This window comes from Symphalangus syndactylus, chromosome X (assembly GCF_028878055.3).
Source record: "Symphalangus syndactylus isolate Jambi chromosome X, NHGRI_mSymSyn1-v2.1_pri, whole genome shotgun sequence".
Classification (NCBI taxonomy): domain Eukaryota; kingdom Metazoa; phylum Chordata; class Mammalia; order Primates; family Hylobatidae; genus Symphalangus; species Symphalangus syndactylus.
In genome coordinates, this window is record NC_072447.2 from 45,204,780 (window position 1) to 45,220,494 (window position 15,715).

General features: G+C 38.3%; 1 protein-coding gene and 1 long non-coding RNA gene across 10 annotated transcripts in view; one reads left to right on the forward strand and one right to left on the reverse strand.

The window, feature by feature from the left end:
* Nucleotides 1–14,726, forward strand: part of LOC134735949 (uncharacterized) — a 78,594-nt gene extending 63,868 nt beyond the window's left edge. The window contains exons 3-4 of the long non-coding RNA XR_010119552.1: nt 10,156–10,340; nt 11,056–14,726. This is a non-coding gene — a long non-coding RNA (uncharacterized lncRNA). The remainder of the gene's footprint in view (nt 1–10,155; nt 10,341–11,055) is intronic.
* DMD (dystrophin) overlaps nt 1–15,715 on the reverse strand; it is a 2,284,432-nt gene that overhangs the window by 3,092 nt on the left and 2,265,625 nt on the right. For 6 of the 9 annotated variants that reach the window (XM_063634265.1, XM_063634264.1, XM_063634263.1 and 3 more), the window contains 2 exons: nt 11,883–11,975; nt 4,536–4,567 (listed from right to left, as the gene is read on the reverse strand). In XM_063634265.1, coding sequence (XP_063490335.1) covers nt 4,536–4,567; nt 11,883–11,975 — 125 coding nt within the window. The remainder of the gene's footprint in view (nt 1–4,535; nt 4,568–11,882; nt 11,976–15,715) is intronic. The other 3 variants (XM_063634262.1, XM_055269131.2, XM_055269132.2) reach the window with 1 other exon arrangement.

Below are 15,715 nucleotides of genomic sequence, written 5' to 3' on the forward strand. Positions count from 1 at the left end.
ACCATCATCACCCTTACAACAACTACCACCACCCAACCACTGCCACCATCACCACCACACCAAATTTTCATTTCAAAGCTGTTTCAGGCTGTTTGTTTGTTGGCTCGCTTCTGAGGCTATGGTGGAGGTGGCTCTTTTCTCTCTGCTTTTACTTGGGTCGAAAAATAAATAAACTCTTGAATTGACCTTTTGGTGCACTATTAACAAACATTTGAATTAGGAAACCTCAGAATAAAAATTGCTTTCCATTCCAAATTACTGTAGACCCTAATTATAATTATAAGGTGACCCACATATACTGTATGCATTTGGGTATTCTGTGAATCCATCTTAGATCTCCTCCTAAATGAGGGTTAACTATCACAGTAGCCTTTTAATAATAATGCAGGATGACCTAGCACGAATCTCCCAGCATGGAGAAAAAGAACAGCACAATGTCCCTGGGTACTTTGTAGAAAAATTCAGATTTAGAGTAAGAAAGATAATCTGAGACATACTTTATGGCTTGCCTTTTCATCTATGTCCGGTAGTTTTATACGGCTAATTTTAATTATTGCACATTGGTAAATCCTTCCACTCTTCAAGTATTGCCTTTGGAACTGAAATGCTTTACTAGGCTATTACTACCTTGCCATGTATCAACGTTACAGATTCCCATAATAATTGTTAAAATCCCAAGAAAAATTATAGACAGACTAGGGAGAGTATTTTGTTTTAATATTTATTTCAAGAGACATAGCTTCGCTACAAAATATGGGAGGCTCTGAAGAGGATTCATGGGCAGGCACTTAAACAGTGATGGCACCAGATCAACTGAAGACTTACTTATTAAAAGTTTAATGTCATTCAGGCATTTCTATTAAGGTGACCAAGTTTGTATATCTTTTTGTGCTTTATTAGTGCAAAGAATTTCATGGACTATTCATTGTATTTTAGAAAATCACTTTGGATTTTGGTTGAGACTGCAAGTATAAAAATTTTTTAACAAAGCATATGCACTATTCATAAAGTAGGCCAATAGTTTGGCAGCCCTCAGTGAAGAACTGAAATCATTTGAACTGAAATCATTTTTGGCTTTCTGTGCCATAAAAACCACAGGAAGACGACACAGTGGGGCCTTTGCTGCTCCTTAGAGCTCAGAATACAAATATATAACTAACTAACTGCTGCTATCAAGCTGCAGGGCTTCCCCTGTATCTATTTTTGACTGTCCAGCAACCCTGGGAAATCTGCATAATTATTCATGCATAAATTGAAAATAGATGGAATAACTGCAAATTTTTAATTACTAGCAATCTTTATGGTCATTAACAAAATCAGTAAAAACAAAGTCCAGGACCTTTACAACCTGATGCCTGAATGTAATTCGAAGTATTTCTCATGACCCACATGTGACTCTAGTATATTGTCCACCTAGTAGCTAGAAAACGTTATTACAAAACATCAACAAAAAAGGGGGGAAAACTCATTTTTTCCTGTCAGCTTATCGATAATCAAAAAGTGTCTTTTTAGGCTGTGTGCTAGAGGGTGTAGATGGCAGTTCAAAATATAACAAGTAAATGCATTTATGAATTATATAGCCACCTTGAAATGGTGTTCAGTTACTAACTGGAAGGAGAATTCTTGAGTCTCTCAAGAAGCGTAAGTTCTAGGGGTATCTGCTGTTTGTTTGTTTAAAAATTTGCCAGGGAAAACAGAGGTTCATTATTCTTAATGTGCCATGCACACTCCCACAAAAAGTTGGGTGGCCTTTAACCGGTTTAAACTGCTACATTTTCACAAATGACCTTGTGGCCATTTTTGTGCTATAAAAATAAAGAACTTTTAGCGTCACCTCATCATCTATATTATGCCTTTGGTTACTTCACTAAATACCTGCTTTACCAGACTAATTCTAATTTTTTTCCATGGAGTTTTTCATTAGATCCAGAAAAAAGAGTCACTCAGAATCATACTTTAATCCATTGGAGGGGTAAGACTGCACTGTGACATGAATATAGAAAGTAGATTTGTATCCTAGTTCTATTTTCCATGCGTGTAAGGCAGAGCATTCGGGAGGTCATTAATTTTACCTGACAGATTTTTCTAAAGTCAAAATTACCATCTCATACTATGAAATATGAGAGGTACTGAAAAGCATCCAGGATTCAGGCATTTGCAATCACCTTCAGGCACAAGGTGACAGAAAACTATGTCTGTCTATAGGAAGTATTAATTTAATCCATTTTGAACACAAAGGCACTATGCCTTGAACATTAGGGCAGTTGTATGTTTTTCAAGTTGGCGCTAACTGCAACACATTTCGTCTCACACGCCACCACTGCCTGAGGGAATTGTTTTCCACAGCGATTGGAATTGAGACTTTCTGGCAAAGATCCAAGACCTCAATAGCAATCTGGTGCTCTTTTTAAAAATACACTTCCCAAATAAATTGTTAGCATTCAATTGTCCAAAGCAAAGCCAGAATACTACAGTGAAATTTGCTTATCTTTTCTTCTCTATAATTTAATCTCTGAAAAAAATCTGGTTTACTGTATATTTGGGATATTTTCATAGCATTAAAAAAGGTCATTATTGGCCGGGCGCGGTGGCTCACGCTTGTAATCCCAGCACTTTGGGAGGCCGAGGCGGGCGGATCACGAGGTCAGGAGATCGAGACCACAGTGAAACCCCGTCTCTACTAAAAAATACAAAAAAAAAAAAAAAAAAAAAAAAAAATTAGCCGGGCGTGGTGGCGGGCGCCTGTAGTCCCAGCTACTCAGAGAGGCTGAGGCAGGAGAATGGCGTTAACCCGGGAGGCGGAGCTTGCAGTGAGCTGAGATTGCGCCACTGCACTCTAGCCTGGGCGAAAGAGCAAGACTCCGTCTCAAAAAAAAAAAAAAAAAAAAAAAAAAGGTCATTATTGTTTTGATTCTTTGGCTTCTGGAAACTTGTCTGAACACCATACACCTCAGGTAGTCAAGTCTGCAGTACAGACTTCAGTTACATGTGCTAGCCTTTTCTGAAATTCATTTGTGAATGAAACATGTTTAAGGTGGTCAAAATTATGGTGCATTTTTCTACAAAAAGTTAAGATGAATAAATTTTAAGGGGCACTTACCATAAGAATGAACCCAAGAAGTCTCACATACGAAGTACATGAACCAGGCAAACTGTCAGGAGCATTCAATGCTTCACCAAGTCAGGTTTCCTCAATTTCTCCTCCCAGCCTACCATTCCCTCCCTAGCCCCACTGCCCAAAGCCTTGGAAGGAGGCACTGGCACAGACACACTGAAGGATCATTAAATTGATTAGACTTGTATGGCACAGTGTTGGCAGAGTTTTCATTACGACTCCTGTGTTTAAATGAATCAGTGGTCGCTCTAGTCCATCCTGTTGCTAAGGAGTCCAGAATCTTCTCATTTAAGAAGGACTCTCCACCCATCCAGCCTGTCTCCCAGAACACTGTCATCCCATGGGAGAGCTTTCCTTCTCTCCTCCTTCAGATTAAATTCTTGGTAGAGACAACCTTGATTTTACTTGGGCTGTCAGTTAACACTTTGTCATCCAGCAGTCACTTAGTTAGGTAATTCGATATTCAGACAATATTCCTGGTGGAATAGGAGTAAGAAGCATCTTTCAGTGTAAAACCTGAAACCACATTCAGTGATAAGACTGCACCCTATCCCTTTCAACCCATAAATAGGCATTTTAAAAAACTCTCAAAACTCCAATGTTTAATTTTTTAATCGAATTGGTTATTGTTCTGTGTTGCCTCAAATACCAAATAAAAAAGATCATCTTCTGAAGGGTACGCTGAGATGACCTAAGCCTTTCAAATGAGAGTTAAGAGTGTGGGTCTGGAGCCAGACTGCCTGGATCCAAATCCTGGCTTTGTCACCTGGGACACACTGCTTACTCTCTCATTGACTCAGTCTCCTTATCTGTAAAACGGGGTTAATAAGAGTACCTACCTCACAGGTTTGTCATGAAGATGACATGATGAAAAAGATGGCAGGTGCTGAGAACAATGCTTGGCACACAGTAAGTGCTCAAAAAATGTTCGCTAAAATGGGAAAGAAAGAGCGTAGGAACCAAGAAAAAAGGAAACAAAAGCAAAATGAAGTCATCCCAGAAGAATAAAAACTAAGGGCGCTGGCAGAAAATGCTAAGGTCCTGGAAGTGGAAGAAAGCTTTATGACTCATCAGTTATGTTCAAGGCTAAATTTATTTTGAAGATTTTGTTTGTGTTGCAAATGGCAACAGATGATGAACGGCAGGATTCCAACCTAGGGACTACAAAGGATTGCCATTTTAAAGAGATTCTTGCTACCCCAACCCCAGTCTTGTCGTCATGGTGATGACAACGGCAATGAACATTTGAGGAATGTTCCTCATGAGCTGCAAGTGGAGAGGTGGCTACCATCCTTACATGATGACACAATGTGTAATACACACATGCGCGTGCACACACACAATTCTTACACAAACGCCAAACATAAAAAGCAGGATGGGACAGACAGAAGCCATGGCCGTGAGCCTGAATCTCACTAACCTCTCTCATTGGCTTTCCAGGGGTATTTCTTCCTTTAATAATAGAGAGAGGAAGAGGCAGAGATATCAGAAAGGGGGAAAAAAACATGCATAAATATACAATTATCATACCAATTTGCTTCTTTTACCAAACAAATGTTGAGATGACCATTTATTCTCTGCTGGAAAAAAAAAAACAGAAACAAAAAACCCAAAAGACACATCTGGTCAAATAACCTTTACATACACTTAAGATCAGTGTAAACAGATAACATGATCCAGAAGACGTCATTTGTAAAATCCATAGAGTTCACGCATTAAACTGGATGAAAACTGGCACAGAATAGAAATCTGACAAATTGGGCATTGTTTTCAAGGACAACTCAAACTTAATGTTAAAAAAAAATCTCAGAATCTCTTCACTCTTGACAATCAGCACATTGAAACATAAGCGGTAGTTGACTCTGTGTGCCCAAAGTCTGCACATCAAATGCAAGGTAGAACCCGACGTAGAGGCTGGACTCCATCCTCTTGGGAGAATTTGTTTTGTTCTATCTGATAGAAGCTGAGCATTTCCATGATGAAATTGGAGGCATTTGAGAAAACAGAAAGAACAGATGAGGGGAAGAGGTTAAGTCTCACTAATGGGCAAGCCACAGAGCCAGATCCAGGAATGAGCTTTCAACTTCCTCCTCAATTCAGCAAATATCAGGAGCCTTAAGATGCAATGGCTAAAGACTCACTGGCCTTGATTCATAGATTCCTACATCTGCATGCATTTATTTGTATTTCAAAAGTAGACTCTGATGAGAAAGTGTTCTATGGTAAGTCATAATTGGACAGAAAAGTAGGGACCTCTGACCATACATGTCAACAGCATGTCTTGGGCATGCAATTTCCTTTAAAATCTTGGTTTTCAAACGGTTTCAACTATAGCAATTGGACATCTCCTAAAACAATCTTATATGGAATTCCAATATTTGGAGCAGTTCAAAGCAGAGCTGTGAAAGATCCTGTACAGCATCTCCCATCCCCCTCCACCCATCATTCTCAGTGGCTCCAAGAAGACTAAAAACTCCCTGAAACAATTTGAGAACTACTACTAGTCTGGAATGAAGAAGTATGGAGCTATGACACCAATAGAAACCTTTCAAAACTCAAGGTTAGGGTTCAAAACTTCTAGTATACCTTTAAAGATAGTGTCCAAGTTTTTCTTTCCTCTCTCCTTCTCTTTCTTCCCTCCCTTTCTCCCTCTCTCCCTTAATTTCCTACATGACTCAGCGATTTCTTAGGAGTATCAGATTTTCAGCTTGACCACATAAGGGCCAGGTATTTATGATGCTCCTCAAGGCAGGGAAAAGAGGGAGAAAAAATGGGTACTAGCTCCTCAGCTGTGGGGGTCACTAGTGGGAGATCCATACCAAATGATGTTCCCATCATTTGGGGAGGAGAACATCATTCTGTCCTTGATGGCTGAAATCCCAGTATGAATTACTCACCCCTTCTTTTTGATTCCTTTAGCAAGGTTTTTTAAAAAAAGTATCTTTATGTTTCATAATACTGTCTGGTGGCAGAATTAATTCTCTTCCCCTGTAAGACTATAAGCCTCTTGAGGACGGGGTCCACATGTTGCTCATCCACCTCTCTATCCCCAATGCCCTGTGCTGTACATAGACACTTTTGGTATTTGATACATACTGGCTGAAGTGAATTGGTAAAGTAGTAGTTGGGTCATGACCAGGAGTCCTTCTGTGTTATAAGTAACTTGCCCTTCACTGGCACACTTTAGTTTGGATGCCAAAGGTGGGTAACTTGTTTTGGCATGTAACTTTGGTCTACTTTTGAAACTTGAGATCTTTAGGAAGGACAGTGTTGTTAGAAAGCCATGTGATTTAGAATGTAATTATGGTTATATACTTCAGAATGTAATGATGATTCTTAGAATGCTTAATGTTACGTATCTTTAGTAATTCTACACTAAGCCATATTCAGAACTCAGTTATCAATTGATTATTGCTTAATATGTAGCAGCAAATGACTTGTGTTATGTTCCAGATCCTTCTTCAGAAACCATATTTTATGAAAATGGACCTCCCAGAGCCAAGCTAACTCTAATCTCTTCTAAAATCCTCCCTCATCACTTGGGTCCCCATGTACTCATTAACACATTATAAGAGGAAGGTCCTTTTTTTCACTTTAGAAAAAGTTAAAAACAAATGATATTTTCTACTGTATAAGGACTAGTTCTACACTGACAAAACAGAGGCTATACTTGATTACAACATTTTTAAAAGTTCTTGACCGATAAAGTTTCAGATAAAAGTTTTATTTTATAAACATTTTTTTTTTTTTGAAATGAGTTTCCGTAGACCTTCAGTTACAGTGTCCATCTGGCAATGTGATGTGTTGTCAGGAAATGAATCAAGACAAAAGGGAAGTGTGCTGGGGCTGTCCTGAGTCTAAATAAAGGGCTTGGTCAGGTCTAGAGAAGTCTAATTTCCTCGGGCAGTATAAAATTGACATTATTGATTGTAATTCATTATTTTAGAGTTGGAATTGCAGGACAGTACTGTTTGTTTCTGGGTGCTTTTAGCCTCTTCTTTTATATTAATTCACTGACTGTTTAAAATACTTAAGGAAGAATGAGTCCCTTTTTAGGATTTCTGTTATTTTATAAGTCAAAAAAATTCAAATGGCCACACTTTGCAGGCTCTTTGGTGAACATGAATATAAATCTATAAATCAATTCAATTTCAGCTCAATAATCTTGTTCAGCTGAAAGCTGATCAGCACAGAAGGCTGTGACTCTACACATGTAATGAGTCAGAATGGACAACAAAATAATAGTGTAAAGCAGGGACTGGCAAATTTTCCCCATAAAGGGCCAGATAGTAAATATTTCAGGCTTTGCAAGCCCACCATCTCTGTACCAACTATTCAACACTGCTGCAACTACTCTGCCCTGGCAATGAGAAAGCAACTACAGGCAACATGTAAATGAATGGGTATGGCTGTGTTCCAATAAAACTTTATAAAAACAGGTAGTGGGCCAGATTTGGCATATGGGCTGTATGTAGTTTGCTAGTCCTGGATTAAAGGGATAACTGCTCAAATCCTTTGTGGGAGCATATAGGAACAGAATGGTGCCTGAAAAAGGGCACACCATATTTCTATCTGCCTTTGTTCTTTATGTTGCTCTTCCATAAAAGAACCACAGAATAAGATTTTAATTTTAAAAGATGGCAGGTTTTACAAAGCTGTTGGGTTGGTAATTTAGGGGTATTTGATAGAATGTATGCGGGCTTATTTGAGAGGGGATGGTATGAAAAAAAGAGGATGGCATGGGCTGGTGGAGATAAAAATAATGTGGCACAGGTCAGTAGGCAAGAGATTGTACAGGCAGCAGAAATAGTAGCACTGCTAACTGCTTTCTGGATTGTTTTACTGCATTAAGAGCTTATCTTGGCTCCTATTATTCATTCATCTATATAAAGTGGTACCACATTTTAGAGAGCCTAATACCATACTACTGACTAGGACAGCATTTCTTTCATCAATGCACATACATATAAAAATATCTTTGTTAGTCTGCTAAATGATCAGAGACTTATGGACAAATCACTTAATAGGGTTATTTTTTAAATTACATTTGTTTATTCTACCTATGTAGTTTTCCTATAGAATGGCAGAGCTTTAGAAAGTACCTTATAGTAAAGTAGATAATGACCTATTACACTAGAATTCAATTTCTACACATATACTTACAAAGGAAGAGACTGCATAGAAATTGGCTAATATTCAGTGTTTAGATATACATTGAGCCACTCAAATCCAAGTGTGTGTGAACAACTAAGTATATCTAGAGACCAACCAGAAAGATATAATCACAAAGCTAAATGTTCACACATTCATATCTTGAATATGCTCCTGCTTATATCGCCTATTATGCAGGATAGTGTTGGCCATCCGTTTATCACTAAATGGAGAAGCATGCCACTCATTTATTAATTTTGATAACAGTTTAGCAAAGCCATTAAGATAAGATTAGAAGGCTAACTTAACTTGCTGAATGGCCATAAACAAGGCACTTGACTTTTCTTGGCTTCCAGGTACTCTTTGTGAAAATAAAAGATAAAGGTTAGCTGACACCTTCAGGACCAACTCTGTGGCAAGGGGCAACAGAAAAGTTGTAAATTTGAGGTACACAATAGCTTGCCTATCTATATACTTTATATTTATGAAAAGCATAAGTTTTTTAAAAACGGCTTTTCCTCTGTGGGCAATTAACTAGCAGGGTTAAGTAAACCACGAGGTGGTATTTAATAGCACATTTCCACTAAATGTCAGACCTCTGGCTCTCACATCTGTTTTGAGTTACTCAAACAGCTGTCCAAAACAGCTGTAGCAACCATGAACTTTGTTTTTTGTAACACAACAATGAGAACATGGATGGTAGTGTTAGAATAAAACTATAAAGGTCTCTGAGACATTAGCAACGTCTTGGCAGAAACTTCCATGGCAAAAATCTCAAAATTTAAATTTTTTTGAAAGATAATTCAACCAGGCAAGAAAAACTGAGATCACATAGATTAGTATTTTTAAACCACTGGTTCAGAAAATCCATTTAGTGGGTTGCAACCAGCATGTTGTTTTTAAATAAATAAAACAGAAAAACAGCATGCATTGTATGTAGTATGGAAGGCATCACTTGAGGAAACTTTTGTTTCTGATCTTTGTATGCATATGCGACTGTAAATGTGTGTGTGTACATATGGTGGGTGTATATATACATGTGTGTACATAAACACACGTATAATTTATTTTATATCTTTACCCCAGTTTGTGATGTAAAATGTTTCTCTGATATGGATAACCATCAAAACAGAGTCAAAAATCACTGTCCTGGATGTCAAAAGTGTTAAAATGACCTTTCAAGGCTCCTCCATTTGAGAGACTTTGTAATCCCAAGATGTTAAGATTCTCAAGAATTTCTTCTTAATATCAGCTGAACACATCTACCAACTGGTAAGATGTTCCCGCCAAACTTGACGGTATATGTGTGTGTACACACACATATGCCATTTTTCAAAATTAAAAAAAAAAAAAGTGCTTTTAGTTGGAAATACAGCATCCAAAAACCACTTTTTTGAGTGCATCAATAATTAGCCTAATTTTTACGATAACGAAGCTTTTTATCCACTTGAATTTGGGGAGAAAAAGGCCTGTAAGAAAGCCTGAGTTAGCTGAAAGTAGCAAAACGTGAGGAAATGCCAAGATCATGGTATTACAGAATGATCGGCCAGATTTTCCAATACCTTAGCTACTCTCTTGTGTTTTTTGTGTATTTAATTGTTTTGTTTTTTTAAGAATGTGAATTAATTTTCTCAGGCCACAAAGGTACCACTGAGTAAGCAGGAACTTCAGTTAATGGAATTGGTATCGGACAAAGCTTCCTTATCCCACATTTGAGAACTTAAATCAGCACTTAAGGCCTGAAATTCTTCCGTAAGCACTAATTTAGTAAACACTATCCAGGTGGCCTAAATTGAATTTCCCAAGTTTCCATACAAGTAAGTAAATCAACATCAGAGATACTGACTGCTAAATACCATATCAGAGGAGGTATATTTCTTGTCTTCCAGGAAGCTTCTACACCCATGTGGTATCTAGCTTTAAGGACTCGCAAAGCGGGACGCAGGGAGATGGTGCAAAAGGAGTCTAGGAAGTCAAGGCTGCTGTAGCTTCTTCTCTGCTAACCTCTTGTTTAGATGCGGAAGAAATGCCCAGGGTGCCAACAGGGCAGCCACCCACTAACTTTCCAGAGCAGGTAAGCACCCTACCAGTTCAAGGGGCCAGGATCATACAGTAATCAATGATTGTATTGTGATCTGAATTTCTTTGGAGTTCTGTATCTGCAATTGACCATAAGTACCTTGAAGGCAAGGGACTTGTCATTTCTTCTTTCCATCCCTACTACCTCCACTGGTACATAGTAGGTGCTAGTAAAAGCAGGCAGGACAAAGTAATGAGGAGAAACGTGAAAGCACTTGATTCTGTCAAGCCCCTGTGTATGATCTTCTCATTGTGAATTATGACATCTAGAAGAAGGAGATACCTAAGATAGTCAGGATGGGGATGCGGGTGGCGGTGGGGGATGTGGAGGTGGGTGGAAGGCAGATAAGATTTTTATCTGTTAAAATCAACACATCAGTGGCGCTCAGCAGTGAAAAGATGGCTGGTGCAGACATTTAAAATTAGCTTCCCCTGACGGTTCCTTAGCAACGCTCTACCAGAACATTATTGCTTTTAATGTGCACTGCACAACGTTTACTTGCACATCAAATAGCTAGGAAATGGCCATTGTTAACTGACACTGAACAAAAAGATAGGAAAAACACACGACTCAATACACCCTCCTCATTGCCCTTATGGAGAGGAACAAACAGCCCAGATTTCCTGCTGCCCGTCCCTCCCAGGCTACCCATTAGAGGTGCCAATCACTGGCCACAAAGCCTTGTGTTTTCTCCCTTTTGTTTCTCTAGGCTTTGCTTCTATTTGATCACAGGTGACTGCCATCATCCTTTTTATTCGTTGAAGGAAGGCAAGAGAGTGACTTTGTTTTATGTGAGGGCAATAAACCAAATAAATGCCCCCAGAAACGAACAGTAGCAGCAAAATATCATCTTGGATGAAGCAAGACATCTGAAGCTCACGCAAGCCAGTGGAAAAATTCTGCGGGGTAAAATGCTGTTTTTGTATGGGGGTAAAATACGCAAGGCCAAAGTGACGAAGAAAAAGAAAAATATTAGTGTCTTTCTTTGCTAAGCCTGTATTCCCTCTATCGAAGTAAAAAATAATAACCAACTACTCTATGAAGATTTAATTGTCCCTATATTTAAATGAGGGAGTAAGATACAATTTTTAAATATAAAGGGCATCAGATGGCAAGTCAGAATCTCTACCACTACCGATCAGTAGGCATGTTCTAGGCCTTGCTGTAGCACGTAGTAGCCATATGTCCCTGGCAAAGGCACTATCAGGGCATTAATTTCCTCATCTGTAAAAGTCACATAATAATTGCTCTTCATTAAAGGGCACCTCATAATTAACTCTTCAGACTAATGTGTGAAGCAAGTAAGAAGGTGGTATTCTTATTTCTGGAAACATGTTGACCTCACAGGTATTTGAATTCAGAATACTCTAAACCACAAATTCACACTTAAAAATCAAATCTTTTCACCATGGACCCAAATTGCCATTCTGATACTGCGTGTTGGCTTCCATAGGGCAAATACACACACCAGTTGGGTAGGGAAGCGAGTGGCCTGATCTCAGCAAATCTGAGTCCCTTCTAGGTATTGGAGCTTACCTCTTGAACTAGGGAAGGAGTTGTTGAGTTGCTCCATCACCTCCTCTAACCCTGTGCTTGTGTCCTGGGGAGGACTGAGAAGATCTTCCTCACCTTAAAGCAAAAACAAATAATGGAAAATTACATTTAAACAAAACAGATATTAAAGAAAAGGGCCATGATTACATTTTTAACACCATTATAAATTCATTTCACTTGCTCATAAATAACAAAAAAACCCCTCAAGCTTAATAATGAGGAAGTAATTCTTTAAAGGGAAGAAGAATTCCATACAATAGTTTATCTATATCATTACCCTTGGAGAAAAAAAAAAAAACAACTGTATATCTTTTTTTTTTTTTTTTGAGATGGAGTCTTGCTCTGTCACCCAGGCTGGAGTGCAGTGGCACAATCCTGGCTCACTGCAACCTCCACCTCCCAGGTTCAAACAATTCTTCTGCCTCAGCCTCCCGAGTAGCTGGGACTACAGGCATGCACCACCGTGTCCAGCTAATTTTTGTATTTTTAGTAGAGACAGGGTTTCACCATATTGGCCAGGCTGGTCTCGAACTCCTGACCTCATGATCCGCCCACCTCAGCCTCCCAAAGTGCTGGGATTACAGGCGTGAGCCACCACGCCCGGCCTACTGTGTATCTTTTTAAAAGTTGACTAGAAGAATTACTTGAAATGTGCCCCGCACATAGAAATGATAAATACATGAGATAATGAATACTCTAAATACCCTGACTTGATCATTACACATTCTGTGTATGCAACAAAATATCACATGCACTCCATAAATATGTACAAATATTATACTTCAGTAAAAAACAGGCTGGGTGCAGTTGCTCATGCCTGTAATCCCAGCCCTTTGGGAAGCCGAGGTGGGAGGATTCTTTGTTTATTGCCAGGAATATGAGAGCAGCTTGGGCAACATAGTGAGACTCTGTCTCTATTAAAAAAAAAAAAAAAAACCAAAAAATAAATTTAAAAATTAAAAAGAAGTAAAAAAAAGTCAATTTAAAAAGGTAAAACTGACAAACTCTCTTTGATGCCCCATTAACAAATGTGAAACTTTGTTCTATGGAGTAAGTATTACTGCACACTCCTCAACACAAAAGAGTAAGAATTGAACACTTTGCAGTCACTTCATGAAGGTAAGAAGGGAGTTGAGACACTGAGGTCTTTTTTTCACTCTTTCTTTTGACATTTAACCAAAAATACAAATGAAACTCAAGTACCCTTAAACTCCAATGTAATAGAAATAAAAATAGTATGTGTCCTATATAGGTAATGAGATATGAATATTCTAAAAACTGTAGATAATGGCATATATTGGAGAGTTATGGTCCTTTCCTCTTTGTTACTTGGGACTACTTGATCATAATTATGTTTTGGGTTTTATAAAGAAGACATTACAAAAATTTAGACTGTTTATGTGAGGAGAGAAGAATGATCTGGAAGCAAAGAAACCTATGGATGGATGATATTCACTGGGAATGGAAATCTTGTAGATTTTGTGGATCTGTGTCTCTATTGTTTGTTCATGTGTTAAAGAAATACACTTCAAATAGCATTTCCAAGTAAAAGGGAAATTTCTTAGGTGCAAACAAAATTAAACTCTAAAGGTCCTTTGAAACTAATTTTTCATAATATACAACCTTCCAATAGTGAAAATAACTTCTATTCAAGCTCTTTTTGCACATTGTCACTTCCATCTGAAACAAGACCTTGCTTTAGCAAGTCTACCATAATGAACTTGCTTAGAGACAACCTCAGGTTTACATCTGACTTGGAACTGCTTCGGAAGCCAGTGACTAAATGACTTAAATATGCTTCTCATTTCCTTTGGTCTATGCCACTTGGATTTTCATGTATGATTATAATCCTGCATTTATTCCTTGTTTTTTTTTTTTTAACAGCAGAAGCTAAAAGAATCATTGCCAATGCTAATCATTAAGACAAAATCATATCCTAGGTGGATGTGAGGCTTCATATTTTTATTAGAATGGAGGGATAAGAACGTAAGGTCGATAAAAAGCCTCAGACTACGTGAGTCTCCTGGTAACATACCACGGGAAACCTCTTTGCAATATTAAGTACAGGAAATGGGTGCTGAAGAATTAAGGTCACAAAGCAGAAAAGGAATAGTTACAAACTCTTTCTCTGTCTCCTCCTCCCCCCTCACACACATGCACTATTTGCTTAAGTTTATACCTTTAGAAAAAGAAGTGAAATTCAGTATTTTTTAGTTTCATTTTTCTTGCGGTTTTAAACTACCATTATCTGGTGAAGATGAAGTGAATGAAATACTACCAAGAGGATCAAGATCCTGACAACTGCAGGGCTGACTGATTACATCTCTCTGTTCCATTACTGATGCAAATTTTTGCTGAACTGGGAAACACGAGGCATTTTTAATGGCAGTAAGTCCACTTTAGTGACTGACAGTATGCCTTACCGAATAAATCGGAACCAAGAGAACATCATGAACGACGCTCATGAACATTGATGTTAATATTTCTGACAGTTTAATTACATCATATTGGAGCTCTAGGAACTCAATTGTACTGTGTTAAAATTCAGGTACAGTTCAATGAAGTGACTGGCATTCCTGTTCCTGAATTATTTCAAAGATCAAATTATAAAGTATAAACCTAATGATGTCAGCCAAGTTTATCTTTCCAGATAAACTCTCTGTGAGTCTTTAATATGAGTGTCCAAGTATAATACAAATGTAAAATTGGCTTATTTGCTTTAATGGAAAACTTTTATAGCAGTGATAATTGTATCCATTCAGACATTTTTCTGAGTGCCTGTTACATTCTAGGTAGTATAAAAACAAGTAGAGTATAATCTTGTTTTCTTCTTTTCTCAATATTTTCATGATTTCTCAAGATGGTTTTAACTCATTGCTTTTTGTTTTTTTCTTTTTCTTTTTTTTTGAGATGGAGTCTTGCTCTGTCACCCAGGCTGGAGTGCAGTGGTGGAATCTCGGCCAGCTGCATCCTCTGCCTCCCGGGTTCAAGCGGTTCTCCTGCCTCAGCCTCCTGAGTAGCTGGGACTACAGGCGCGTGCCACCACGCCTGGCTAATTTTTTATATTTTTTAGTAGAGACAGGGTTTCACCATGTTAGCCAGGATAGTCTCAATCTCCTGACCTCGTAATCTGCTTGCCTTGGCCTCCCAAAATGCTGGGATTACAGGCGTGAGCCACCACGCCCAGGCTCATCTCTTTTTAAGAATCGAAATCAGACATCACATATGTGCATGAGTAGAAGTGAATCAACTCACTGAAAAATGCTTAATGCCTAATATTTTGTGTGTCAGAATATATTGTAAAAGTTAAAACAGCTAAATGAAACCTGAAGTTAAAGTAATACCATTGTAATATTTGATACTAACCCAGATTTTTAAAATGCCTTTTAAAAACCACAAAAGTTTAAAAACAGTAAGATTCATTTATTTATTCAAATATTTATTAAAAATCCAACTGTATATGCCAGGCACTGTTCAAATGGTTGAACAGTGCCTGGCATATTGTTCACTGGAGATATAGCAATAAGCAAACAAACCCCACTCACACACTCTGTCTGTGAAACTCGCATTCTTATGGAGGCACACAGGCTTAACAAGTAAATAAGTAAACTATATAGGTATGTTGAGTGGTGATGAACACTCTGAGGAGAGGGCTAGCAAGGGACAATGAGAGTCATCAGAAAGTGGAGTCTTGGAAGTCTTCATTGATGAGATGCAGTTGAGCAAAAGCTTTAAGAACTGGAGGGTATGAGTTGCACAAGTATTTGAGGGAAAAGTGCTCCAGACAGAAGGATTGGCAAATGCAAAGACTCTGA